The sequence below is a fragment of the Schistocerca americana genome, chromosome 11 (assembly GCF_021461395.2).
Source record: "Schistocerca americana isolate TAMUIC-IGC-003095 chromosome 11, iqSchAmer2.1, whole genome shotgun sequence".
Lineage (NCBI taxonomy): Eukaryota > Metazoa > Arthropoda > Insecta > Orthoptera > Acrididae > Schistocerca > Schistocerca americana.
Genome location: NC_060129.1, coordinates 153,176,777 through 153,204,527, shown reverse-complemented (window position 1 = coordinate 153,204,527; position 27,751 = coordinate 153,176,777). Strand labels below are relative to the sequence as shown.

The 27,751-nt window shown below is 39.6% G+C and overlaps 1 protein-coding gene across 13 annotated transcripts in view; it reads left to right on the top strand.

Moving 5' to 3' along the window:
- LOC124554092 (eukaryotic translation initiation factor 4 gamma 1-like) overlaps positions 1 to 26,435 on the top strand; it is a 656,327-nt gene extending 629,892 nt beyond the window's left edge. For all 13 annotated transcript variants that reach the window (XM_047128148.1, XM_047128144.1, XM_047128153.1 and 10 more), the window contains 10 exons: positions 869 to 945; positions 5,972 to 6,246; positions 6,450 to 6,622; positions 10,025 to 10,104; positions 11,887 to 11,993; positions 12,218 to 12,313; positions 13,250 to 13,387; positions 15,605 to 15,683; positions 17,764 to 17,907; positions 25,290 to 26,435. In XM_047128148.1, the coding sequence (XP_046984104.1) occupies positions 869 to 945; positions 5,972 to 6,246; positions 6,450 to 6,622; positions 10,025 to 10,104; positions 11,887 to 11,993; positions 12,218 to 12,313; positions 13,250 to 13,387; positions 15,605 to 15,683; positions 17,764 to 17,907; positions 25,290 to 25,486 (1,366 nt within the window). In that variant the 3' untranslated portion in view covers positions 25,487 to 26,435. The remainder of the gene's footprint in view (positions 1 to 868; positions 946 to 5,971; positions 6,247 to 6,449; positions 6,623 to 10,024; positions 10,105 to 11,886; positions 11,994 to 12,217; positions 12,314 to 13,249; positions 13,388 to 15,604; positions 15,684 to 17,763; positions 17,908 to 25,289) is intronic.
- The last annotated feature ends 1,316 nt before the right edge of the window (positions 26,436 to 27,751 follow it).

Below are 27,751 nucleotides of genomic sequence, written 5' to 3'. Positions count from 1 at the left end.
TGTGGACTACTGTGACTTTCAGAACTACCCCCTTCAGTCAAGGTGCTTTTACAAGTGCCAACTGTGACACTTGCCCTCCATGTTTCATTACCCAGCTTAAATTTAATATGCTGTATTTTATTTTTTGAAAATAGATTAAATGTGGAACATGTATTTCAATTGACCCTACAGATTTTTTAATGGGCATTCTTGCAGATGATTCTGCGTGTTATAGTTAACTAACTTCCCTGCAATTTCTGTGTATAATACGTTGGCTCGGTTTCTTAATTTGCGACGCCACTAGCATGTCCAGTTACATCTTACATTTGCACAAATGAAGTAGATGCAGAGAACTTATTACTACTGATAATTTTGTCTTTATCTAGTGGTTTATTTAGAAGTAAGCTGTTCTGGTTCCTAACGAGTAATGTTTACTCCTTATCTTAAAGTGCAATTTCCTCAGATAAAACAAAATATAAAATTTGTGTGGCATTTTGATTTTGGTAGATGAGTGTATGTTCACCTTTGTCTGGTAGTCATTCTTCCTGTTTCCTTTAATAGATTGAGATCGTCAGTCATTTGTATGTTCATAGGTATGACATGTTGTGGGTGTGATGAATGTAAATGTCTCCTTGGTTCTTGTGAATAAATAATATATACTGTAGATACAGGGCTTGAGGTACTGCGTCTACCCACTTCTACATTTTGCTTTGTGAAGAAAATTGAATCAGTGTCATTGCCCTTAGGTTTTGTATTGTTAAATTCTGTTTGATAACTTTGTATTTTATGCACAGAATGTAATGTAACGTTGTACACTTTAATGAACTTCCCAATGTTGTGGAAATAGAAAGGAAAAAGCAGCTGCTAATTATTTTGGTTTGTTATGCAGTCGGCCGTATGGAAAACAGCCTCCTCCGAGCAACACGGAACGTGAGAAGGCCATGAACTCTTTGCGTAATTTTGTCTGTAAGTAGTTGAACTTGCATGTGTTGATTCATATGTTTATTCATTTTACACATAACTGAATATTTGCACAGTAAAATTATTGTCTGAAAATTGATTAGATATTAAAGCTTTATGCTCAGAGTTTGTTACTTACGAATAAGTTGTCGACTAGTATTTTTCTGTGGATGCAAACCTGTGGACCTGTTTCAGCTAACACCTGTGTGTAATAATAATTACTAAACTGAATGGACATTCAAAGGGTTGTGGTAATCCAACCACGCACTTTCTGTACAAGTGAGCATCATTATGCAGTTTAGGCTTGAGTGGATTACGGAATGGGATATGCTAGTTGTTAGAAGATCAAAGAAATCAGCCAGGCACTTCACTTCATAATAATTTTAAAATTGTATTTCACACCCAATATGTAGATAGAGGAGGAGAAATAATTGATGCGGTGCGCAGACCAAATAAAGCCAAATGTTAAGATAGAAAATTTACCTCAGAAAGAGGGAGAAGCACTTTGCTGTGTCACAGACAAGTGTCAAACTTTTAGGCATTAAAGTTGCGGAAATTGGTGCTTCAGGGAGAATGACAATAGTGGAACTGATGGAAGATTTTGGAGGCCCGTGAGTTGAAAGTTAACTCGGAAATAATATAGGTGGGGATGAACAGTTTTGTCGGTTAAAAAAAAAAAAAAAAATAGTTGTCACGTGCCATCTTCGTTCTTCTGCACCCAACACTATTTTGTAACTTTTGAGGAAGGAGCTCTCAAGGAATTAAGTTTTCGTCCTTTCAATTCAGGAATCGATAAGTCACGATCAGTGGTTCGCATAATCTGATTGGAGGTGCAGTTGCCTGATACTTCTAAGCACAGTTCATATCGTGCAGTGTGATGCAGAATTAGCACTTGGCAGAAGATAGAAACAGTTGAAGGCACAGTTCATATCGTGCAGTGTGATGCAGAATTAGCACTTGGCAGAAGATAGAAACAGTTGAAGCTGTGTAACTGGTTGTCAGTGATGCAAGACTGATGTTTTCCTCTATCGCATGCCAGGTACGACAGGGTGTGCTGGTCAACGCAGCTCGTATTGTACGATACACAAGGAGTGAAATTTAAAGTCTTCCGATTTGTCTGAGAAAAAAAAAGTAGATTTCCTAGTCAAAAATTTACTTTTCGCATAAAAATAAAACTACTGTTCTCGGATTTGCACGTGTTCTTTGCGTTGTGGTCTTTCTCGTTAAAAAAAATCTGCGTGTTATAGCACCAAATCACAGGTGGTTTCCATTCGTTATTGCCAATAGTTCTGTGATACTTCAGTGTAAAGTACAATTCCATGCATATTTTAGTGTTTGTAGTGCCACCGAGGAGGACATGTCTGGATTTTCCTTGTTATTGTCTTCTTCCATTTCTATATACCGCACGTGATTAGTTTTCTCTTGTAACTTCTTCTTTTTCGAACAAGCGCAGTAGTACTGGGCGGATTTCCCCCAGCAGCCAAAGCAACTTTCTTTCACATCCAATTAAACTTTCAAATAGTATGTGATGTTAAGCTGTGAAGTGGCCTGGTATATCATAACTTGAGGTTGTCATTTAGTAGATTTTTAAAGTCTGAGGCGATTAACAAATATGGTTATGTTATAGTATAAAAAATCTGCCTGTTGGAACAATACATGATTACACGTGGAATCTGATTAGACAGTATTGTGTGCAAATGGGCACCAGTATGCAGAGCAGCTTGGAGTTTGATCTCTTAACTGCTAAGAAACGGTGCAACAGTAATTAGTATGTGCAGTGGTAGCCTCTTATGCTTGTGTGTATTGAGTCACTGTTTACTGACAATCTTAGTGGTAACTAGTGGAATACTCAACTCATCCTTTACCTTTTTATAATTGTCATGATTGTAGTGTGCTAAATGTGCAGAACAAGTTTGTATATTTGATATGCCACTGATTATAGCATGATACAGGTTGTAATATGTGCATTTTTCAGTTCTACATTAAAAAATAAATACTGCTTTAGATTTTACATAAAACATCACTGGTTGTTTTTACGGTGGTGGTGGTTGGTGGTTTTGGGTTAGTGCACAGGTCCGAGCAAACACATTTAAAGCCGTTTTTGTCCCGAAATTCACCTAGTGTGTTTTGAATCTGCCAGATTGAGGGGCCCATATAAGCAATTTTTACTCCATGCTGTAAAATGAAAAATTTGATTTAATGTAATTTATACACTCTCAGAATTGCATGTTTGTACTGTCAGAAAAACACATTGAGTGTTCAGGGAGCGGGATTTTTATAGAAATGTTAAAATAACTTTATAACCCTTACAATATCACCTTAAAATAAGCATTTTGAGGGTTTTGAAATGCTGTTCCTGTTGGGGAGAGGGATTTCCAGTCTCACCTCTTGCCAGAGTGGATAGTGTGGATTTTGAAATACATTAAATAGTCTTTAAGACAACACCAAAAGGAATGCAGGAATTCTTTATTTGAACAAATATTCACACTCGTGTCCTCTCCTTTATTATAGTGTCAATATTGGATCAGTCCTTATTGTCAGTGTTCCTCCAATTATAGTCAGACTGTTTTGTTGATAGCTTAACCGCATCTGACAACATGTGGGATTTGTTTTCGTACGATTTGTTTTCACTTGAGATCGTTTGATATCTGGTTGAGTTTTGACGTCCTTTACTTTATACATCAGTTCTAGATGATTGTTCCTCTTGAGCTTCCGCTTTGACCATGTAGAATTTCAAATTGTGTTAAACAAGATTCTTGAAACAGTTGCTTCCTTCTCCCAGTTGAATAGTTGCAATCTTATCTGAAAGTGTTTGAAGCAGCGTCATTTCTCTTAGTCGAGATAGTCAGTAATACCTCTTCATACAGAAGCAATAAAAACTGTTCTGTTTTCTCATTGTTGCTTGCTTCATTACAAGGTCTTTCCCTGCTTTAACTTTTCTCCTAATTCTGAACAAACACTGGTTCTAGGACTCCCAAACTCTATATCGTCATTGATACAAAAACTGTACAAAGGAAACACTCTTTGGTCTTCAATTTAGATTAGACAGTTTCATCGTACACTTGCCATACCTTCTTAATATAAAGTTTAGGTGGTAAGTACAACCTACTCACATGTTTCCTACTTCCACAGCAGTGATGTTCTGTGATAGTAGACATTTTTATGTTGCTTACTGGTGAGGTGTGTTACTGTAACTTCCTTTGTCGCCTCCCCTAGTTTCCCTTGCTCCATCGCCACTAGCAGCATGTGATCATCTTAGAACACCTATTTAACTACAAATTATCAAGAAATGTTGACCTACACACTGACAATACATCCACATTTGCCTGTCATAAATGGTGGAGGTAGGTTTCTTTTAATTCTGGTCGTGACGCAGTACAGTGATTTTGAAGTTAGCCTGACTGATAGTGTTTTATGAAGCATGTAGGGCTCAGTTAAACTAGAAAATATTAGGTGTGTTTTTTAAGTAAGTACCGTTTTGAAATTAAAAAGAGACTTGCTAAGATCTCAATTTTATTTTTACGTTAAAGCCTGTACTTTAATCTACTTTATTTTTTATAATTTCCGTCAATATTGCGGCACTTCTCATGACGACGTACCAGTTTTTGAATTCCCTCCTCATAGAAGTCTGCCGCCTGACTTATTAACCACTGCCTCACCACTGTCTTGTCTTCGTCATCTTAGTCGCTGACCGCCCAGGTGTTTCTTCAAGTGCAGGAACAGATGGTAGTCGGTGGGAGCAAGATCAGGGCTGTACAGAAGATGATTTCTAGTTTCCCATTGAAAAGATGTGATGAGCTCTTTAGTTTGATTTCCCACATGTGGGCAGGCATTGTCTTGAAGCAAAACGATGCCCTCGCTCAGCTTGCCATGTCTTTTGTTCTGAATTGAACGGCGCAGATTGTACAATGTCTTACAGTAAGCTGCTGCATTGATTGTCTCATTACGAGGCAGAAATTCCACAAGCACACTCCTTTCCTGTCCCAAAAAGCAGTGCATATGATTTTCCGGGCAGAAATTATTTGCTTAAACTTCGTTTTTCTGGGTGAATCTGAATGCCGCCAATCCGTGGACTGTTGCTTTGATTCTGGTGTGACGTAAGCCCCCAGTGTTCCATCGCCCGTAACAATTTGGCTTCACAAATCATCACCGCCGTTGTGGTACCGCTCAAGTAAAGTCAATGCACTATCTAAACATTTGGTTTTGTGCCCATCCGTCAACTGCACAGATCTCACGCTGAATATGGATTGCTTTTTACGCCTGTAACACTAAGGAATCATATAACAGCCCATACTTCAGTCGGCGGGACTCACGATTATCGGAGGCATCTTAAACACTCTGTACAAAATGCAATCGAGGAAGACTCGGACTGTAATAGCGTCAGTGCGTAGACAACAGACGTAGGTACCCATTGCCCGTGCGCAGAACGCCGGCCGCAGTGCTGTGGCCGTGGTGTGGCAGAACGGTACTTAATAAAAAACACTCCTCGTATCTGCCATTGCGTGCTGAATACTTGCGTGTCTTTTGTTATGTTTCCATTTGTGATGAATGGGTGGACATGTAGCAAAAAATATGAAAATGAATTTTATTGATAAAATAGGAAAGTTTGTGACAGCAGTTGAAGCAGTCAGTGGAACAATATTATGCCTACCCAGTGTACAAAACTTCCCTTGGCATATCTGTAAAGTCGTTCCGACTTCCTCGACCTTGTCTCGCCCTCGCCATGGATTGGCTTTAGCAGTGGAAAAGCTTCACCTCTCATATCTGACTCAATTATTCCCTTGAAATAGCACTCTGTAAATGTTTTCATACTGCGCTACAGCTATAATGATGTGATATGGCCAACTTCAGATTTTCTGACTCCTTGATACCAGTGAACATTTTCAAGATTTGGTATTTTTGTTAGTAAAATCCAAAGTATTTCACATATGTAAGGCAACGTAAATTACGGTTGTGTTTCACGACTGTTAACTTCCTCAATCAAAAAGCACTCCAGTATAATACTAAGGACCTACACAACTGCCATTTTCAGCTGCCGAGAAAGAGGAACGCCAGGCCCGAACGGCGAGCAGCAGGACACCTTCTCGATCGTCGTCACGCGAAGGTAGCTCGGCGAGGCAGACTCCCGCTCCGTCATCTTCACAGAGCCGCGACGATCTGGCTGCTGTGGTGCAACCTGTGGCTTCCGGTTCTTCCGCCATCTCGGACCAAGATACCCGCAAAAACTTGCCGCATCTGAATCCGGACCAAGTTGCCAAGAAGATTCAGTTTATCTTGGAGGAATTTGTGACCAACAACAACTTCCAAGTAATTACATATTAAGTATTCTTTACAGTATTTGAAACAAAGCACCTTTGTCATATAGAGATAACACTAAGGTAACTAGTTTGTTAAATTTAGAATGTGAGACCTCCAAACTAATAAGAAATGTTTAGTGTGTGTTGTCGAAGCAGTTTAATACAATTAATGGTTATCTGTGCTATGGAAATTGAGGTCTGTTTCACTTGCAGGAGAGTGCGCTGTGTGTATCGGAGACATTCCCACCTTCCAACATGGGTAACTTCGTCGTAGAAACGATGAACATCTTACTGGAGCGGTCGGCGACCGTCCGGAGCGGTGTTGGAAAGCTGATGGGCCACCTCATGAAGGAGGGCATCCTCACTACGGAACAGTTCCTAGAAGGGTGAGTTGTCACGCTCCCAGCAGAAGTAATTTGATACTAGTAGCAGATGACTACAGTGACGTAGTTGATCCAACAAAATTAAATATAGGACAGATTGGCTAATTTGTATCCACAGATGTGAAAGGCAGGGCAGTCAAAGTTTTAACTTACTGTGTTGGTGACATGTTTCCAAAAATAGTTCGTTCCTAGTGTGATTCTTTGCACAGGGCTTTGTCAGTGACACACTGTTTTTGGTCTGTGAAGGAAACTGTGCCCAAATGAGTTATTTCGTGAAGAAATAGAGGGCATGTTCTATCTCGTTAATAAATCTAAGTTAGTTGGCATCCATTCTGTAACTTAGCACTGAAACGATTTACACTCCACTATTGCTGTGGAAGAAATGTTGAAGGTGCAATTGTGTGAGCCATATTGCTGGTAATGTGTGGTTGCAACACAGGGCGATTTTCTTGTGTGGCTGTGCAATACTCCTGATAAGGTAGTCTGTTGCAGATAGCTGCCAGGGTGTTTAATATTCTACACCTGGTGTAGATCGTACCTTGTGTGGTTGGGCAATCTCTGTCTTTCTGTGTAAATACTTACTTTCTCTCAGCCTGGCTTCCTCCTCCTGAAGCTAACAGCCCTGCAATGCTGAGTCACGTAATCTGAGCGGTGAGATTGGGTGGGAGGGGGGGTGTTCGCTTGTACTGATCACAAGACAACCAAAACTCAGTATAGCATTTACAAGTTACGGGAAGAAAGCTTTTCAAAGAATCTCACTTAAAAGTGATATAAATTCTGCATTGTGACGACCTGCATTTTTGTCATTTCTAATACTGCTGAAACAATTTTTTCATCCATTGTAAAGTGGCAGGTCGATATCAGTATGCCTTCATTTCTGTTGCCTGTTTACATGTCAGTTGTAACACAAAAAATTACATTCTGTAAGGGCTTTCTCTAATTTATTTTTGTCTCCTCGTATAGTTTTGCATCAGTGAACATTTAACGTTGGTTTTATCTGGCAACTCTTATCTGCTGTCTAAGTCTAAGGCATGAACAAATTTTTTCAAACCTCAATGGTGAGAAGATCTATACATCACTATATCACTAGCAGGCATATGTGCACAAGGAGAATAAAGCTCCTTTTTTTTGTTCTGTTGAAATAATGTTTTATAGACCTTATCAATCTTACGGTTGCACCTCCTACACTTGTACTAGCTCAAAAGTTGATCACTCACCTTTGTTCTATTTCTTTTCTATAGTTCTTCACCATACTTTCTGTTTAAATGGTTTCGTAAATTGGTTGTATTCCCAGAATGTAGATATTCAATTCAGATGGTACACTTCACGAATTATTACCCCCCACTTTCTTGAGAGTTCCACACAGATGATTATTGATCTTCACTATTCGTTTTCAAAACAATAACAAAGAACTCTATTTATGCACTTCTGACATTAACAATCTACCAGGTGCGATATTTCCTCAGCCAACAGAGGAGCGAGTGAAAAGTAGTGATTGTTTAATGTCTGCATCATTCGAAACTCTTCGTGACGACTGTGCTCTTAGTCTTACTGGTGACGACAGTGATTAGACAGTCGAGGCACTGTGGTTGTGTGAACAACAACAATCCTGTTACGTTGGGTTCAGATAACGAAGTGACTGACGAGGAACCCTTTGTTGGCACACGGTCACTTACGGTATGATGATACCGGACAACAGCTTAAGAAATACCTACAGGATCAGGAGTTTCCGCAAAAAACATTCCTGGGCATTCACCATCAGCTCTTGGCAAGAAGAGACTAGTTTTGCAATGGTGAGAGCTGATGGCATGTAAATACAGCTGTGTATTTTAGTGAGTGTTTCCAGCCACCATACAAATAAAAAACTGTACACTCGACAGGTTATGATTTTGCTGTATTCAATTTTGTGGGAACTGGTGCATCCTTTGAAGGGACAAGCTCTGGTAATTGGACATAGCAGCCAACAGTGAACATCATTTGTACTACTGCAAAAGCAGATGCGACATAATGGATTGCACTGATGTTTCATATTTTTAAATCACCTTATATGTAAACAAGCACAATTGAAGACACTTGTAAGTACAATGAAGACTCAGGAACAGAAAAGAACAATTGAGGGTGTGTTCAATTAACAGCAGCAACAACTACTACGAGAATGATAAAAATCATATTTATTTTAAAATGTATAACAGTACAGTCACAGAAGCTCAACAAATGATTAAAATGTCATTTTTCCTGTAATAACTGCTTTGTATAAAAACAGCCTTATTTACATTGTTTTCCTTGTTACTAGTAAGTATGCCCACACATTTGAAGATGGCAGTCTGCATAATGCACATTCATGAATCCGTGTTGTTAAAGTATGTAATTTTTACCATAAGGATATGATTGGTATGAGGTACCCAAGACTGAGTGTTGGCTGTCATCTCTGGAAGAAAAATAATTTCCTCTCACATGTCCCCTCCTCCAAGTGGCCACTCTATTAATATATGTTTATAAACAGCATATAGTGGCTAAGGTGCCATCATATTTGATGTTGATTGAATAACTCTATGCAATCTACTTTCCCTCTGGTCTTCACATGCTGTGGAGGTAACAGGATCTGACAATTTTTCGGCTGCCAGTTAAAGAAGAATGGCATTATGAACAATATGACTATTGATAGTTAAACCAGACTATCGATACTGACGATAGAGCAGATGCCATCAATTAATCGATAGTTTGCCGATGTTTAAGTAGCAGTAAACTGCACTCACGTCCAGTAACTTGCTTTCGCAATATACTGGCCTGTATAACTACTAATGGCCCAGAAATAAGTTTCTGTCAACATTGTCATGCACCAGTGGCCAGCATTATTGCGGAAAATGTGGTTGACATTGCCACAGTATATCGTCAAAAACATCAAATTTGCATGGTCTGTGTAAGCCTACTGTAGATGGCATAAAAGTTTCCTCGGTGTGTTACCACGTCATATTGTATAAAACTACTCCTGGGGAAAACAAATGTTTCGGCCACGATTGCAGTGGCATTCTTGTGTGTCTACTGGAGATGCAGGAGGAGGCCGCTGCAACTGTGGAAGAAACGTTGGTTTCCCCAGCAATAGTTCTATACAATGACGCAGCACCGTATCCAGAAAACTTTTATTGACTTATACTGAAGATGCTGTGAAATTTTCCACAAAATAAAATACTTCCTACATTATTGTTCAGAAAAAATACTGGTGTAGACTGCACTAGCAAAGTAAGTTGATGAGGTTCACTACCACATGATGACATAATGTATCTCCATATTTAACTGTGATGGAATAAGCTCAACAGGGCTGATGGAAGTGACACCTACATTCACTAGTAAATTTCAATGTGCATGTTCAAACTGTGAGATTTTCATTAAATTTTTTAATTACAGGTTCAAAGAGATTGCGGAAGTTGCTGATGACTTGGCCATAGATGTGCCGAAAGTGTGGCTGTACTTGGCTGAAATCCTTGGTGAGTCTGTAGGATTACTCTCTCTCTCTCTCTCTCTCTCTCTCTCTCTCTCTCTCTCTCTCTCTCTCTCTGTCTCTCTAACCTGCTAGCATAGTATCTTCATACCATCACAGCTGCTAAGAGATTATTTTTTTATTGTTGTTTTGGAACCTAATATCAGTATTTTCCCACTCTGGATTCTTTCTCTTTCTGGTCGTGGAAGGAATAAATCTCATCTCAGTTGCCTGAATTCTGCTAATGCCATTACTTGTGGTAGATCGTTCTTAATCCGTATACAAAAATTGATGTATAATAGGTTTAATGGATAATTGTCTTCAATTTTAGTGGTACTTCCATGTTTCATATTCAGTCTCCAGCTATTAAATGGAAGTTTCTTGCCTGACCTCTTAAATGATTACTTAGTCTATAGATCCAGCACTGGAGATACTACAAAGATATCGACATCAGTCATCTTTAGCTCAGTTTCAGCATTCCCCATTGGTTGCCTATACTTTCCATGGTCATAACCTCACTTTTCTCCTGGCTGAAAGACCATAGACTTCTGTAGCTCTACCCCAGGTGTGTTCGTTCTTGAAAGTCTTAAAGACAAGTCATCAGTAAACGTTGATGCCATATTCGGACCTCTGATGGTTTGGTGTACTTTTCTCTGGCTTTAATTTATTAGAGTAATAAAAAGAAGACAAAAACTCCACCTTACTCTACCCCGGCCTTACGTCAAAGCTGTACTTCATCAGGGTGTTTCATTGTGCTATGGATGTTTTCCTACAGATTCTTGATCCTGTGTACCATGTCATCCTATTTTTCAATTTTCCTCAGCATTTGCCACACCTTACTTGTGTTCAGAAATGATGTCTTTATAAGCAGAAAGGCTAATCCTAGATTTAAGTTGTATTCCAATTATTTTTCTATAAATTGGCAGAGAGCAGAAACAATTTTTGATTCATCCTTCCTGATCCGTATTCTACCAGTGATGAATCCGATATTACATTCAAACGATTTTTTTGTAAAGTTTGTGTGTCAGGTGGTACAATGTAGGGGCCTAGGTGTCAGTCTTGCATGTGGGTGCACTCTTAGCTTGTCAAATAATTTTTCTGAAAGCTAGCATGTTTTCATTGTCTTAGTATGTGGATTTCAACTACTTGCCTTTACTCCTAAATTAGCACATACTTTCATAAAGTTTACGTGCTTCAGATGTGAAAGTCATGCCTTCAGTGTTCCAGTTCTATCACTTTTCTCGGCTATCTGGATTATGATGCCCGTATCCAATCACTAGTTAGTGTGTCGTCTTTTCCGTACGTCTCGAGTCTGTCGATCCATTGTTTTCCAGCAACTGCCCTGGTAAACATCTGTTGTGAGACTTGACAAAATCCTTTCCATCTGGGTGTAGTTGGGCTTATTCACAAGCCAACAGGACATGGTAGCAATAGCATACCCTCCAGTACTAGCAGTGATACTTAAAAATTTCTTGTGAATCCTTTTGTCAAAAAATGTTACTTGCTATTGTGCGAACCATCGTGTTGCATACTGCAATTCTCTCCCCTCTTCCTCCATCTGCCTGCCACCCCATTTTCCTGCCATGAGCACAAAGTACTGCCCACCTAAGCTGATAGTTTTTGAGGCTTCGTCTGATGCAGAACCACCAACCCTATCTTAACATGGTTGTTGCTCTGAATTCTAACTCCATTGCAAGTACTATTTTGCGTGATACAGAGTTATTGTTACACTTACCTTGCCAAGTAAAACCTAGGTTGTGCAATAGAATGACATTGTGATTTGTTACAGTTCCAATGCTTTCTACTGAAGCACTAGCCTTTTCGGATTTGAAAACTGCCGCCACGGGACTGCACAAGTTGGTCGTCGAAATCCTTCGTCTTCTCGTGAAAGAAAAGGTGAGAATGATGAACGGTTGACCTAGCACGTCAATGTGGATGTTAATTTTGCAGCAGCAAAATAAGTATATCCAGTGTGTAATATGAACATTTGGATGATAAATGTAATTTATATCACTGTATTATTTTCCCCCTATGAATCGATAGGTATTGAATTTTTTTTATTTTTTCTTTCTTTTTGATTGTCTTTTGTTTTTTGACTAAGATAAAAATATTTGTTCCAGGGTCCTGGCTGGGTAAGGCAGAGGTGGGACATAGCTGGAATGAGTTGGAAAGATTTTGCTCCTGCCGACAGTATAGACCGAATTGTGAAAGAAAATGTAAGTCTGTTTTACCTGTCTGAAACATTTGTAAAACTCTGGGAAAACCTGCTTAGTGCTATTAATAAGATGGGTAGTTAATGTAGAAAAAATTGTCAATAAATTACAGGGTACCAATGTTGCACATTTGTAGGTCCCTTATTTTTAGAGGGAAGAGACTTCAAAGGTACCTTTTCTTCGTGGTACTGATGGTGTATAGGGACTAAATTTTTTATTCTGTAAATGATTTAGTGCATTTAAGTTAACCTGTACTTCTACATTGTGTGACAGTATTTATAATCTGTATTTAACCTGATAGTCTTTCTACTAGAAATACACAAATTCTAAGGATAGACTTTTGTTTTTTCGAGAACAAGATTTGGGTCTCTGAGAATGGATGCAACTGAAATTTGAGCCTAGCTTGACTTAAACTGTAGTTTTCTGAACTGTTAGTTCATGCCCTTAACAATTTCTTTGAGAGGTGCTGAAAGTTCCTTGCCTACTTAAGTCACTACTGCTAAAGCAAAGTTAAGATTTGTTGAAGAGGTGACACTACCACATGATGACATAATTCTTCTCCATACTTAACTGTGACGGTCTTAGCTCAACAGGACTGATGGTAGTGTCATCTATTTTCTGATGTGAATTCCAGTTTGTGTGTACGAATTAAGTTTGTCGCACTGCGGTTCAAGACTCTAGAAATCGTCAGTTTCAGAATAAAAAATAGTGTAACTCCATTTTTTACTTTGGAACTGGGGACAATTGTGAAAACAGGTTTTTAAGTTTCTGTGCTCTCAGAGGTTTTATTGCTATCTCTGTTGTATTGTGTTTACTTTGAAATCCCCTAATAGTCCTCACTGAATTAGTATTAAAACAGTTACTGGAAAGTTAGCCTTTTGGTTTGCATTGTCATACATGTCATTACAAGCACGAGTCAAGATGTAATTCGGTTTGCAGAAGCTGGAGTTCACAGTGGGCCCCGCAGGCGAAGTGGCGCCGTTGACGCCGGAGATGATCCACACGAAGCTGCTGCAGATGTTGCGGCCGGAGCAAGGAGCGCCTGCCACGACTGACGAAGTCACGAAGTGGATTTCTGTAAGTCCAGCTTTTTTGCGGTGTACTTAGTCTTAAAGTAGTTTGCATTTGAGAGCAAACAGTTTTGTCCGCTCCTGCCAGCAGTACACCACCGGTAGCAGATGGCACTGTCCACTCCCCGTGTTCCCTCCGCACAAAGTGTTAGGCAGTGAAAGTACTGGACGGAGGACATCGGCTTTCTTCTACACCACTCCCTTCTAACATGTGGAAACACCTCGTATAGCAAAAGGACTCCCATGAAGATAATTATAGGCATTACAGATTAATGCTGACTGTTATTCTAAGAATAAAAAGTATGAACCGTACCTTCCCTCCAAACACTATTTATTTTTTTTTTTATTTTTATTTTTTTTTTAAATGAGGTTTTTCAGCAGCTGCAGACTTCAAATTTAGGAGTTAAATATTGATAAAATTATAACAAACGCCATCTTTCTATATATCACACAGTGCAATACATAACTTTGGAGATACAATGTTACAACTTCAAAGCTATTGCTGACATTGGGAGAGCACTCAGCTACGCTGGTGTTAGTTAAAAGCTTAATATCGCGTACTTCCTGTCTCACGAGGATAGAGTGTGTCAGAGGTGGGATTAGTTTTTTGAAGCTATATACGGTTTTGTGTGTTGCCCATCTGCAGAAAATGAGTTAAGTTGTGTTCTTATGTCATCAAAAGCAAAATACAATTAATTGAATAATAGGTGGGTCTTCGCAAATCACAAGCAGTGCAACACATTTATTGCTAATAATTTTTAAAGCACATAGTTCCCTTGAAGACCAAATGTCACAAAAATTGCCCAACTATACTGTAATTATCTGTATTGTTCAGGAATGATGCAGGAAGAAATTGAGAATCAGCTGGATAGCCCTTGGTACAACTGTATGCTTGTTTCCACACCAAACAAACATCCTAATCTTGGAAAACACAACCTACTTACTGTTTCTGTCGGTCGTGTAGATTTTCTCACACTTGCAAATTGTCAAAGGACTCTTGCACAATGGTTGATACTGCAGCTCTCTCTTTCCTCTGTACAGAAGGATTTTATTTAGTATATAAGTTCCTTAAAAAGGTCCAGAATTTCTTGCGTTACCACCTCAGGTTTGAAAACCCCATTCATCATCGTACAATGACTTATGCTACACAGGAGGGAGTAATAAGTTATGTAAATGTCATATTAATATTCTGACAATGACAAAAATATATTAAAGGAGTCCATACAAAACATTTATGTTCCATGTGAATGATTATTTTTCAGACAACGCATCAGGATATGGAAGAAATTGCCAAATCATTTATCACTATTGTCAGTGGCCTAGAAACTTCGTTTCAGTTAGTTGGGTTGAATTTGTACATATGTAAAACTCAAATGTAATTTGGAACCAGTTGGCAAAACTTTACTCATTACCACCAAGATACAAATGATGACTGTCAAATTTTCATGACTAGGTTAAAATTTGAGGTGGCACACACAGAGATTAGATATTCAGAAATTGCCAAATCATTTATCACTATTGTCAGTGGCCTAGAAACTTCGTTTCAGTTAGTTGGGTTGAATTTGTACATATGTAAAACTCAAATGTAATTTGGAACCAGTTGGCAAAACTTTACTCATTACCACCAAGATACAAATGATGACTGTCAAATTTTCATGACTAGGTTAAAATTTGAGGTGGCACACACAGAGATTATTCAGCCGATTAAGTGGCTTTTAATTTCCAATGCAAAGATTAATTGCTTTGAATACATTATTAGGTATGCTGGCACAACTCGGGTAAGTGTGGATACAGAAGATATGGAAAAAATTCATGTGTGCATTGTAAATCAGAACAAACGGACTTTAAAAACATCCATGTATTGCCTCTCCCATATGTATATGTTTATATTACTTTCGTTACCATCACTTGAAACTAAAAGTGCACACTGTACAGTTGTGCACCTTAGGGTTGAATGTGAAGCTTTGAAAGTAGTTATGGTGCATTGCCTTGAAATTGAGGAACAGAGATGCCTTACGTACCGTAATAATCATTTTAGTCACCCAACCAGTCAGTTGACTGAAATACTGTTTTCTTGTTTGATGGAGTAAAAATGTTAATTTAGTAAATATGCAGAATAAGACAAATGTGGAAAAGTGTGAGCTCAAGAGGGAACAGAACACCCATGTTGGGTATTAACTCTTTTAGTGCCTTTCATAATTCCTTTTGCATTTCGACTCCACAGGCAAATGTAGGAGACCGGGCTAAGACACCAGAATTCATCCGTGTGCTGACGACAGCTGTGTGCGAGAGTGCGTATCAGGGTAAGTGTAAGTGTGACAAATAAGATCATTAATTTTTGCTGTTTAATACATAGTAAGTAGTAATGTTCTTGCTGTTTAATACATAGTAAGTTGCACAAGTTGGTGTTTTGATGTTTTGAGTAACAATCAGGATTCCTCAGGACATATTGTAGTCCTGAAGTTTCCTGAGAGAAACCATAGTGCCGTCATAGGTGTGCAGTGTAAACTTGTCGGAGATAGTAAAATTTGGGTTGGGAGAAACTTTTAGTAGTCCATGAAAGATAATTTGTAGGTGACATAGCTAACTTGGAACTGCAAAGTGCAACTGGCAGTAGGTGGAAACATCAGTTGTCTGTAGAGGTATGCCAACACTGAAGCCAGGCATTGCCTTACAGATGTTTACAAAATCACTACACGATTAAAGATGATGTGCAAAGCAGCTGCACACACCACATTGCAACTGTTAGGGATCTCCTTCTGGAGACTCTACTATAGGGACATCGACAAATTTTAGTTTCACTAGCTAGGCATTCTAATACCTTCGTGGGTGGCAGTTGTTACTTACCTTGACCAAAATGCTCCAGATCATATATTGTTGTGGAAGCAAGTGACATCTTCGGAATTTTGTCAGCGAACTGCAGTATTTTCTGAGTAACGTATGGCCAGGAATTGTTACCCTGTAACGTGTCTGTTGGGGTTTCTAGTTGCGCTGTACATAACTTATTTTCTGTAAGTGGGACATGAAAGTGTGAAGCCACAGTTGTGACAACCACAGTGCTAGTGGCTTCGTAGGCGTGACTGTTGACATTGCCAGACGGCTTCTGTTCAAGAAATGAGTTTCGTATACAATGCTGCGAAGCACGAGACAGATTTGAACTGCACTATTAGTGTGATCGTTGTTGAATCGCATGTTGATATTAGGCATGTGAATGTGCTCACCTTGAAATAAAGTGGGGATGGCCCATAGTTGACAAGGAAGCTGGATGATGTACAAACACGAAATATTACAAACAGCATCTATAACATAGACAGACAATTTTGATAAATGTCATTTGTTGGAAGAAGTTTCTTCCACACTACGAATGGTGAACAAACAGATTTTTGAGCAGTGCTTCCAGGTACGAAAAAGCACTGACTGGCAGTGTTGTTCGGAGTGAGAATGCCGTCAGCATCTGTGATACTTCATAAAACACATCTATTAACTGCAATGACTTTCACCTAAATGGATTACAGGAGTGTGCCATTAGATGCCCAAATGTGTGTTTTGTGTTACTTAGGAATAACACAATTTAGTCTTGTTCAAAAACATAAGTTTATTGAAAATCTACACATTAATGCTTAACAATAATAATAAACACTTCTGTTGTGGCAAATAGCATAAAATAGTCTGCATCTCGTAAGACAGATATAATTAAATGTAATTCAGATTATTAAATAAAACTGTTCACAACACAAAACTTAACTTTTTCAAGATTTGTCAGAGAAAAGTCGCACTCCCACTTGTATTCCACATATGTGGCTGCTTTCTTCCCTTTCCTCTTCTCATTACACAGAAACATGCACCAGTGAGCAGGTTTACGTGTGAAAACGACATTTGCAGTCGTTTTCTTGTATTCCGTTAGTTGTCTGTTTCTTACTGGACTGTGAAAAGGAAGTTTGAATTTTGTCACCTCCACTTAGGTACTATCAGTACCAAAAGATCACATCTATCTTGCCCACTTTTGTCATTTACACAAGCTGTGTGTGGATACAGTGGTCCGAAGAGAATGTAATGTTGTTGATGGAATAATGTAGATATCGTGTGCTTTTGGGTCATCCAACTACACAAGTGCTGGAGCAAAAACAGATTGCTAGAAAACTGTTAGTTTATTAGCTTATTAGCAGGTGTGGGCTAGAAGGGTCAAAATTGTCATGTCCCCGTCAAAAGGTTGATCGGTGTGCGGTACTATTACAGGCTCTCGACACAACTGCAGAGGACAAAAATCGGGAGATTTTCCGAACTACTCGGTTACTCGATGTCGAGTCAGTCTTCAGAGTTTTGACGCCAAAATAGGAATTGTCGTTAATGTAGATCGTGTTACGTTTTTTTTTTGTTTTGCAGCCGTGGGCTCCAAAAAGTTCGAAGAGGCACTGTTCTCGAAGCACGCGACACTGCTCCAGAAGTACATAGACACTAATGAGGAGCTGGAGCTGCACTGCTTGTACGCTGTCCAAGAGCTGAACCACCGCCTCGAGCAGCCCAGTGGTAAGTAGACGTATCAGCCACACCACACGTAAGTGACAGTCTGTCTTGTTTACTCATCTGCACTCAGTTCTTTCTGCCTTTGTGCCTTGCCTAATTTTTCAGCAGTGACTTACTGTAGGATGTGCTCAGTGTTACATAATTGGGTCATTCTGTGAGATTTAGACTTTGATGATACAGAATTTCTGATTACCCATTATTTTGATAGGTACTCGAAAGTCTTTGAACATTCCTTCAGTTATTAGTTTTTAAACTTTCCAAAATCTGCGAGCTGTCTCATTTTGATACTACAGAATGGCCATCTCAAATCTACCTGAAAATGAACCCATTGATTTCTGTACCATTTTATTCCATTTTTATAAGCTTAAAAAACATAAGCTACATGACAGTGTTCCTGAAAATAGTAACTTTTCACTAGACAACGTGTTTCAAATTAAAATTTTAAAATAGACGTTCTGTATTGAAAAGTCATTCACATTTTTTGTCTGTGTTGGCCAGTTTTCATGATGGTTTTCCAATGGGAATATATTCAGAATGTATTATACTGCAGTTTGCTTAACAAACTGGACGGCAGCTGTACATTTTCAAAATTATGTAAAATGCATTAAATAATTGGTACTTCACAAATAAACTTGATTTATTGCTTTGGTGGCATTTATTTAAAGGTGCCTTTAAGTCCTGCACTCCAGGCAGTGGATTACTTTTGATCATAGCACATTTCAAACTGTAACTAAATGAAGGAATTTTCGCAAGACTGTTGGGAAACAGTTGATCGCTGTTAGGAGACATCATGTTAAAGTTTTTGAAGGAATTGAGAAGAGGAGGGTACATGATGCTATTATTGACACAGCATAAAGTGATTTCCTCTGTTTGTGTTAGGAGTTATCTACTGCTTATGCCTTGCTACTTACACATTTAGTTTTCCAATTAATGTCTCAAAGAAAACTGTCATGAATCTTAATGCATAGTACTGAAGATGGTTGTCTATGATTGAGGAACATAATTAGTGATGGCTGATTTTTATTAGATGGAGGAAAACAATTTTTCCTCTACAGCCTTTAAGTAATGCATATACCTCCAGGGGGCTCACAGTTGTTTCAAGAGTTTGTGTGTGGTGCACATTGGGCCTCAAGCTATTGCAGCCAATTGTTCCTTTCCTGGCTGCATTTCCTTCACCTTGCCGTCCTTCCCTCCCTATCCTCGCTCCTTCCCCGTTGCCATCTCCTTCCCCTCTCTCAGCATTCTGATCTATGTCGACCTTGCTGTCCACCTGGTTTCTGTATTGGTTGCAATTTTGTTCCTTTTCCCTGTTCTTTCATTCTACTTCTTCAGGTCCCCACTTGAGGTTTGACCTCCACTTCAAAATAGCTACATCTACATCCATACTCCGCAAGCCACCCGACTGTGTGTGGTGGAGGGTACCTTGAGTACCTCTATCGGTTTTCCCTTCTATTCCAGTCTCGCATTGTTCGTGGAAAGAAGGATTGTCGGTATGCTTCTGTGTGGGCTCTAATCTCCCTGATTTTATCCTCGCGGTCTCTTCGCGAGATATACGTAGGAGGGAGCAATATACTGCTTGACTCTTTGGTGAAGGTATGTTCTCGAAACTTCAACAAAAGCCCGTATCGAGCTACTGAGCATCTCTCCTGCAGAGTCTTCGACTGGAGTTTATCTATCATTTCCGTAACGCTTTCGCGATTACTAAATGATCCTGTAATGAAGCGCACTGCTCTCCGTTGTATCTTCTCTCTCTCTTCTATCAACCCTATCTGGTATGGATCCCACACTGCTGAGCAGTATTCAAGCAGTGGGGAACAAGCGTACTGTAACCTACTTCCTTTGTTTTCGGATTGCATTTCCTTAGGATTCTTCCAGTGAATCTGTCTTACATCTGCTTTACCGACGATCAGCTTTATATGATCCTTCCATTTTTAATTACTCCTAATGCGTACTCCCAGATAATTTATGGAATTAACTGCTTCCAGTTGCTGACCTGCTATTTTGTAGCTAAATGATAAGGGATCTTTCTTTCTATGTATTCGCAGCACATTACACTTGTCTACATTGAGATTCAGTTGCCATTCCCCTGCACCCTGCGTCAATTCGCTGCAGATCCTCCTGCATTTCAGTACAATTTTCCATTGTTACAACCTCTGGATCGACCACAGCATCATCCGCAAAAAGCCTCAGTGAACTTGCGATGTCATCCACAAGGTCATTTATGTATATTGTGAATAGCAACGGTCCTACGACACTCCCCTGCGGCACACCTGAAAGAAGTCTTACTTTGGAAGACCTCTCTCCATTGAGAATGACATGCTGTGTTCTGTTATCTAGGAACTCTTCAATCCAATCACACAATTGGTCTGATAGTCCATATGCTCTTACTTTGTTCATTAAACGACTGTGGGGAACTGTATCGAACGCCTTGCGGAAGTCAAGAAACACTGCATCTACCTGTGAACCCACGACTATGGCCCTCTGAGTCTCGTGGACGAATAGCGTGTGCTGGGTTTCACACGATCGTCTTTTTCGAAACCCATGCTGATTCCTACAGAGTAGATTTCTAGTCTCCAGAAAAATCATTATACTCTAACATAATACGTGTTCCAAAATTCTACAACTGATCGATGTTAGAGATATAGGTCTATAGTTCTGCACATCTGTTCTACGTCCCTTCTTCAAAACGGAGGTGACCTGTGCCCTTTTCCAATCCTTTGGAACGCTACTCTCTTCTAGAGACCTTCGGTACACCGCTGCAAGACGGGGGGCAAGTTCCTTCGCGTACTCTGTGTAAAATCGAACTGGTATCCCATCAGGTCCAGCGGCCTTTCCTCCTTTGAGCGATTTTAATTGTTTCTCTATCCCTCTGTCATCTGTTTCGATATCTACCATTTTGTCATCTGTGCGACAATCTAGAGAAGGAACTACAGTGCAGTCTTCCTCTGTGAAACAGCTTTGGAATAAGACATTTAGTATTTCGGCCTTTAGTCTGTCATCCTATGTTTTAGTACCATTTTGGTCACAGAGTGTCTGGACATTTTGTTTTGATCCACCTACCGCTTTGACATAAGACTAAAATTTCTTAGGATTTTCTGCCAAGTCAGCACATAGAACTTTACTTTCGAATTCATGGAACGCCTCTCGCATAGCCCTCCTCGCACTACATTTCTCTTCAGGTAATTTTTGTTTGTCTGCAAGGCTTTGGCTATGTTTATGTTTGCTGTGAAGTTCCCTTTGCTTCCGCAGCAGTTTTCTAACTCGGTTGTTGTACCACGGTGGCTCTTTTCCATCTCTTATGATCGTGCTTGGCACATACTCATCTAACGCATATTGTACGATGGTTTTGAACTTTGTCCACTGATCCTCAACACTATCTATACTTGAGACAAAACTTTTGTGTTGAGCCGTCAGGTACTCTGTAATCTGCTTTTTGTCACTTTTGCTAAACAGAAAAATCTTCCTACCTTTTTTAATATTTCTATTTATGGCTGAAATCGTCGATGCAGTAACCGCTTTATGATCACTGATTCCCTGTTCTGCGTTAACTGTTTCAAATTGTTCGGATCTGTTTGTCACCAGATGGTCTAATATGTTATCGCCACGAGTAGGTTCTCTGTTTAACTGCTCAAGGTAGTTTTCAGATAAAGCACTTAAGAAAATTTCACTGGATTCTTTGTCCCTCCGACCCGTTATGAACGTTTGAGACTCTGTCTATATCCGGCAAATTAAAATCTGCACCCAGAACTATAACATGGTGGGGAAATCTACTCGAAATATTTTCCAAATTATCCTTAAAGTGCTCAGCCACAACAGCTGCTGAGCCAGTGGGGCTATAGAGACATCCAATTACCATGTCTGAGCCTGCTTTAACCGTGACCTTCACCCAAATTATTTCACATTTCGGATCTCCGTCAATTTCCTTCGATACTATTGCACTTCTTATCGCTATAAACACGCCTCCCCCTTCACTGTCCAGCCTGTCTCTGCGGTATACACTCCAATCTGAGTTTAGGATTTCATTACTGTTTACGTCTGGTTTCAGCCAACTTTGTGTCCCTAGTACAATACGGGCATTGTGACCATTTATTAGTGAGAGCAGTTCTGGGACCTTTCTATAGACGCTCCTGCAGTTTACTAATAGCGCATTAATATTGTTATTCCCTGTTGCATTTTGCCTACTCCTACCTTGCCGCGTCTCGGGAGGCGTCTTGTCGGGCCTAGGGAGGGAATTCTTTAACCTAAAATACCCACGTGTGCACTCCACACGTACTCTGCTACCCTTGTAGCCACTTCCGGCGTGTAGTGCACGCCTGACCTATTCAGGGGGACCCTACATTTCGCCACCCGATAGCGGAGGTTGACAAATTTGCACCCCAGATCTCCGCAGAATCGTCAGAGCCTCTGGGTCAAGCCTTCTACTCGGCTCCAAACCAGAGGACCGCGATCGGTTCTGGGAACGATACCACAAATAGTTAGCTCAGATTCCACCCCGCGAGCGAGGCTTTCCATATTCACCAACTCCACCAACCGCCTGTACAAACTGAGGATGACCTCTGAACCCAGACGGCAGGAGTCATTGGTGCCGACATGAGCAACAATTTGCAGTCGGGTGCACCCAGTGCTCTCTATCGCCGCCAGCAAGGCCTCCTACACGTCTCAGATGAGACCCCCCGGCAAGCAGACAGACTGAACACTGGCCTTCTTCCCCGACCTTTCTGCTATTTTCCCAAGGGGCTCCATCACCCGCCTAACGTTGGAGCTCGTGTGCCTGCTTGGACCTTGCCAAAGGAGCGGCCACATGTTCACTCACAGGCAGAGCGGGTGATGCCACACGGCCAGCCTCCACATTGACCCTCTGCCTCGTGCGCCGCGAACGCCGCTGAACCCGCCACTCCTGTTGGGGAGAGGGTGGCCCAACTGCACCCAGAGTTTCTGTAGATACTTCCCACTGACACCAACCTATCAGAACTCCGGAGATGGGAACTTGCCCTTCAGTATATCCTCTCTTCCCGTTACCCACCAGGCCTCAACCTCTGCTAATATAAAGTTGTCGCCGCTCATACCTCACCTGCCATTCAATAGCATCTTAGCCTCTGTACTTCCGTTTCGACTGACATCTCTACCCAAACTCTTTACCATTACATGTGTCTGCTTGTGTCTGTATATGTGTGGATATAATAGAGGGAAACATTCCACGTGGGAAAAATATATCTAAAAACAAAGATGATGTGACTTACCCAACGAAAGCTCTGGCAGGTCGATAGACACACACACAAACAGAAACATACACACAAAATTCAAGCTTTCGCAACCAACGGTTGCTTCATCAGGAAAGAGGGAAAGACGAAAGGATGTGGGTTTTAAGGGAGAGGGTAAGTCTTTCCGCTCCCGGAACTGGAATGACTCCTTATCCTCTCCCTTAAAACCCAAATCCTTTCATCTTTCCCTCTCCTTCCCTCTTTTCTGATGAAGCGACTTTGGGTCGCAAAAGCTCGAAATTTGTGTTTGTTATTGTTTCTATCAACATACCAACGCTTTCGTTTGTTAAGTTGCAGAATCTTTTCAGATATATTATCATAAAAATAGATGTTTTTGATATTAAATATTTTATAATTGAATATAGTCTCTGCTAAATTGGCAAACGTGACATCGTTACATCTTGCAGGCAAAAAACAGGAGTTGTGCGGATGATAAAACAGCTATTAACTATGAATCGGCAGTTAAAATGTGGGACAGTTGTGCTCTAATGACTTGGTGTTCACTGCACAGGAATACGAAACCTGTTGCTTTAGTTTGAATGGAGTGAGTAAGAGAATGCCATGCTTTCATAATGGTTACGACTGACACCTGCCTCTGAAACGAAACACTAAAATTGATTTGATTTGTAGTTGGCAGTTAGGTTTTTCCTGTGCTAGTGTATTATGTCAAATTAGAAATTTAAATAATATTGTCCCCTCCCCTAGATTGCCTCGATCATTCTTCCTCTCTTTGTCTGTAACGAATTATTACAACTTTTCCAAGTTGCAGTGACACTGAAATTATTCAGTCAGTTTTGAATACATCTGATTATTTTTTATTTAGCAGAACATTTGTTGTGAAATATTTCCCTGTGAACTGTGATGAAATAATTTATTCATTCACTTTGTAGCTTTTATCTGATAGAATAAAATAGTTTGATCTGCCACCCTTGACAAATAATTTTCTTTACATTACATTACAGAGTTGGCTTGTAACAAATGGATGATAAATTATTTTTATTTCTTACACTAAATAACAAAATGTTTTGACAGTAACGCTTTCTGTAAGTTAGAAGGTAGTATTGTGATACATGGTGAACGGCTTCCTTAAGTGATACGTATGTTATCACAGCTCTTGTAAATTTCAGAAGAAATAAACATTTCATTTTAACAAAACCATTGTTACAAAAACTGGAAAATGTAGATATTGACCTGTTACTGTTCGGGCTGTTAACACAACATTTGTAGCACTTCAGTTGTCGGTGTTCGGTAAACCTCCAGCCACTATTTTAAAAGTGAGGTCATGTTTCTGTAGTTAGGACTAATATTAGTAGCTAACAGTAGTAGCTGAGACTACCTTGACAATACCTGTGTAGAGAGTAAAACAGCCAAAATGTTTTCATTGCCACGATTAAATAGAATAAACTTATGCAGCTGCACAGTGTAGTTATATCAGTGCAGCAAATCGTTTTGTTCAAATGTTACTGGTTAATTTATTGTTCACAAGTAGAGTAACATGTTGCGCATTTCGAAGTCTGCAGAATGTGTGCAAAGGCTGGAAAGAATATTAAAGTAACTCGAGTGGCAGGGAACGACCACAAACTGGTGGGAACCGTTCCTCATACCATTCTCTCGCAATGTTGCCTTTCTTGTAGTACTGTGCATAGCTTTCTTGAGTGTGTCCACATGCCACATTTACTGCAGTCTGTCCCATTTTTTCATTAGAGAAAACTTCAGTGTTATGCTGGGCAGAAAGAAAGTTGGGCAATACAATTTTGATTAACAGTAAGTTGTTACCAGGCCTTTAGAATCCTGGGAGTGATCTGACCCGGTTAAGTTGAGGCCTTGGAGCATGCCCAAAGTGTTGCGCATCACACTCTGTATCATGTTTTACTCGTTGTGCTGTTGTGTATCTTTCTAAAATTGACAGTTAGCGAATGCAGTTCTCTTACTATTTCCGCTCTGTTACGTAATTGGTCAATATCTCTCTTGCAGTAGATATGCTTTTATATTTTAGTGTTACAGATACACTTTGTTATATATATACACCCATGTCTTTTAATGGGTTCCAGCCATCTGCTGAAACTTTATGGTGACAGCCTAATTTCCTTCTCTCTCCTAGTCATATTTATCATCTGTTCGCAGGTCTGCTGCGAGACTTATTCCAGGCGCTCTGGGACTACGGCTGTGTGGCAAACGAGACGTTCCTGAGATGGGAGCAGAGCAAAGATCCAGCATTCCTGCAGGGCAAAGGCGTCGCACTGAAATCTCTGACGGCATTCTTTACCGCACTGCGGGAGGCCGACGACGACTCGAGCGAAGAGTGTGCCTCGGGCCAGTGATGAACGGGGGAGGTCTCTCTTCTGTCACGGAGATTTCGACTCGGCACTGGGAACGAGAGAGTAGAGCACGGAACTTCGTCGAACGGCCTCTGTATTCCTTGCCTCCTAAGGAGGTCGTGACGTTTGGACTTGGGGATATGAAAATTTATATATACATATTATTATTATATATAAATACTTGACTATAAATACTGCAGAGACTGTATAAAATTAAATAAATTAAAAGTTTTCCTGTAAAATGCAACACGGAGCAAAAGATGTTAATATTTTGAGGGTAACGTTTTTGGGTGCGGTTACAGAATCGGGGCGTGGGAAAGCAGTTGACCTGTCAGTATGGGGTCCCGAACTAAAGTGGTGTCGTTTCTTTTCCACTGACTCCAGCCAGATGGCATGCTTTAGGAGTATATAAAATATATGAAAGATATCGCAAATCTGTGTTGTGAAATGTTGTTATATTGATTCTTACGGCATTGTTAATAACTTCCCTTCTTTTCTCAGTTTCTTTTCAGTTTTAAATTAAATTTGAATAGGTTTTGAAATGCAGCTCGTCTGATCTAGGTCATTTTTTCCTTTCTCTGCACTCCATATGAAATGGCCCATTTTAAAGCTAGAGAAATTTGATGTGGATACATTTAGGTAACACGTTTATTTTTCTGAGAGACCGTTTCGTAAATTTCTGTTGCGTGCACATGCCTGTCGGTGCTGCGTGTACGCGGTGTTACATCTTGTTTTAATGTTAGGAGCAAGTAAACGTTTTGTGTTTCTGTGATGGGGGAGTGAGAAGATGCTATATTACTAAATGTACACATACTTATTATATATATATTTAAATGAGAGAATGGTAACTGCTGCTATTTGTAATGTAATGTAAGATTGCAAATGCAAAAATATGCTATTTGTGTAACTTGCAAGATGTAAATATTTATATATATATACATATATACATATACACACATTTATCTTTTTTTAAGTATTTAACCTATGTTTTTGTATGCACAAGACCTCCTACCACCTTTCTTCAGTGATTGTGTTTATTTAGTGCTACAGTGGCAACTGCTATTGTAATTCCATAGCAGATTAGAGACCACCTGAATTGCATGTATATGGTGCCGAAGTTAAATGTGGCCGCCCTCTCGGATTAACGTACGACAAAATGAATCCTTCAGGTGACCAAAATCACCTTTGTCGTTTTCAGAACCCCTTGAAAACACTAACAGCTTAGGCTGTCCTGGGAACTGTAGAAACATTAACTCGGCCATCTGGGTCTTTATCGTCACCAGGAACATTCTAGTAATCGTCAAACTTTTGAAAGTATTGTGGGTTCATTAATTTCTTACTGTTTGCTGATGAGGGCCATGCCTAAGGGGAGAAGGAACTTAGAGGTGAAAATAGTAATCACTTGAAATATCAAAACATAAACAAGAAACTTCCATGAAGTTCAACTAAAAGTACTTGATGAATAAACCAAAAGTATCGTACATTGGCTACTGGTGTAAACACCTAAATAGACAAAGTAGTTCAAATGAATTACAGCAGATCACATCTGCAGACAGTGTGGTGCATAAACATGCTGTAGAAGTCCATCCAATGCAATTGTTTGACATTTCCTTTTATTCCTCAAACAGCTATAAAAATGTGTTCCTCAGTCTGCATTCATTCAGTATCATAGTTACCAGATGAATGATTGGTCTTCTCTCCTGTGTCAAGTGAAATTACTTGGCAGTAGATATATATCGCTTAAATGAATTCCTAATAAATAGCAAGAGATCAATGAAAAGCATTTATAAAAACATTCGTTGCAACAATAGAACTAAACACACTGTTATTGTGTAAGGGAGGACATAATATCAAATTTTGAGGACATAATATCAAATTTTGGTGAAGTTTCAGTAATGTGTACATGCCACTTGATTTTTGAGGAGAACTTTGGGAAAAACTGAACATTTCTTTAAGAAATGTTTACAGCCATAGTTAGTAAGGTAGAGATTTGAATTTTTGTGGTTGCATACAAGAGCTGTATTTAATGGAGAAATATAGTGAAAGACGTAAGGTTGGTCTTTCCCCACATTTTATTTTTAAATTTTGCATCGCGCTTTAATAAAAAGCTGTAACTAAAAACTAATCGTGCAATCAATTGATAATTTCATGGTAAGATCTTAATGAGGGTTATAAGATCACTGAACTAAAATTAAGTTATTTAAAGTTTTATTAATTACAAAGCTTTGAATTTTCCACGATCAAAATTAGGGCCACCAGGTTTGTCTT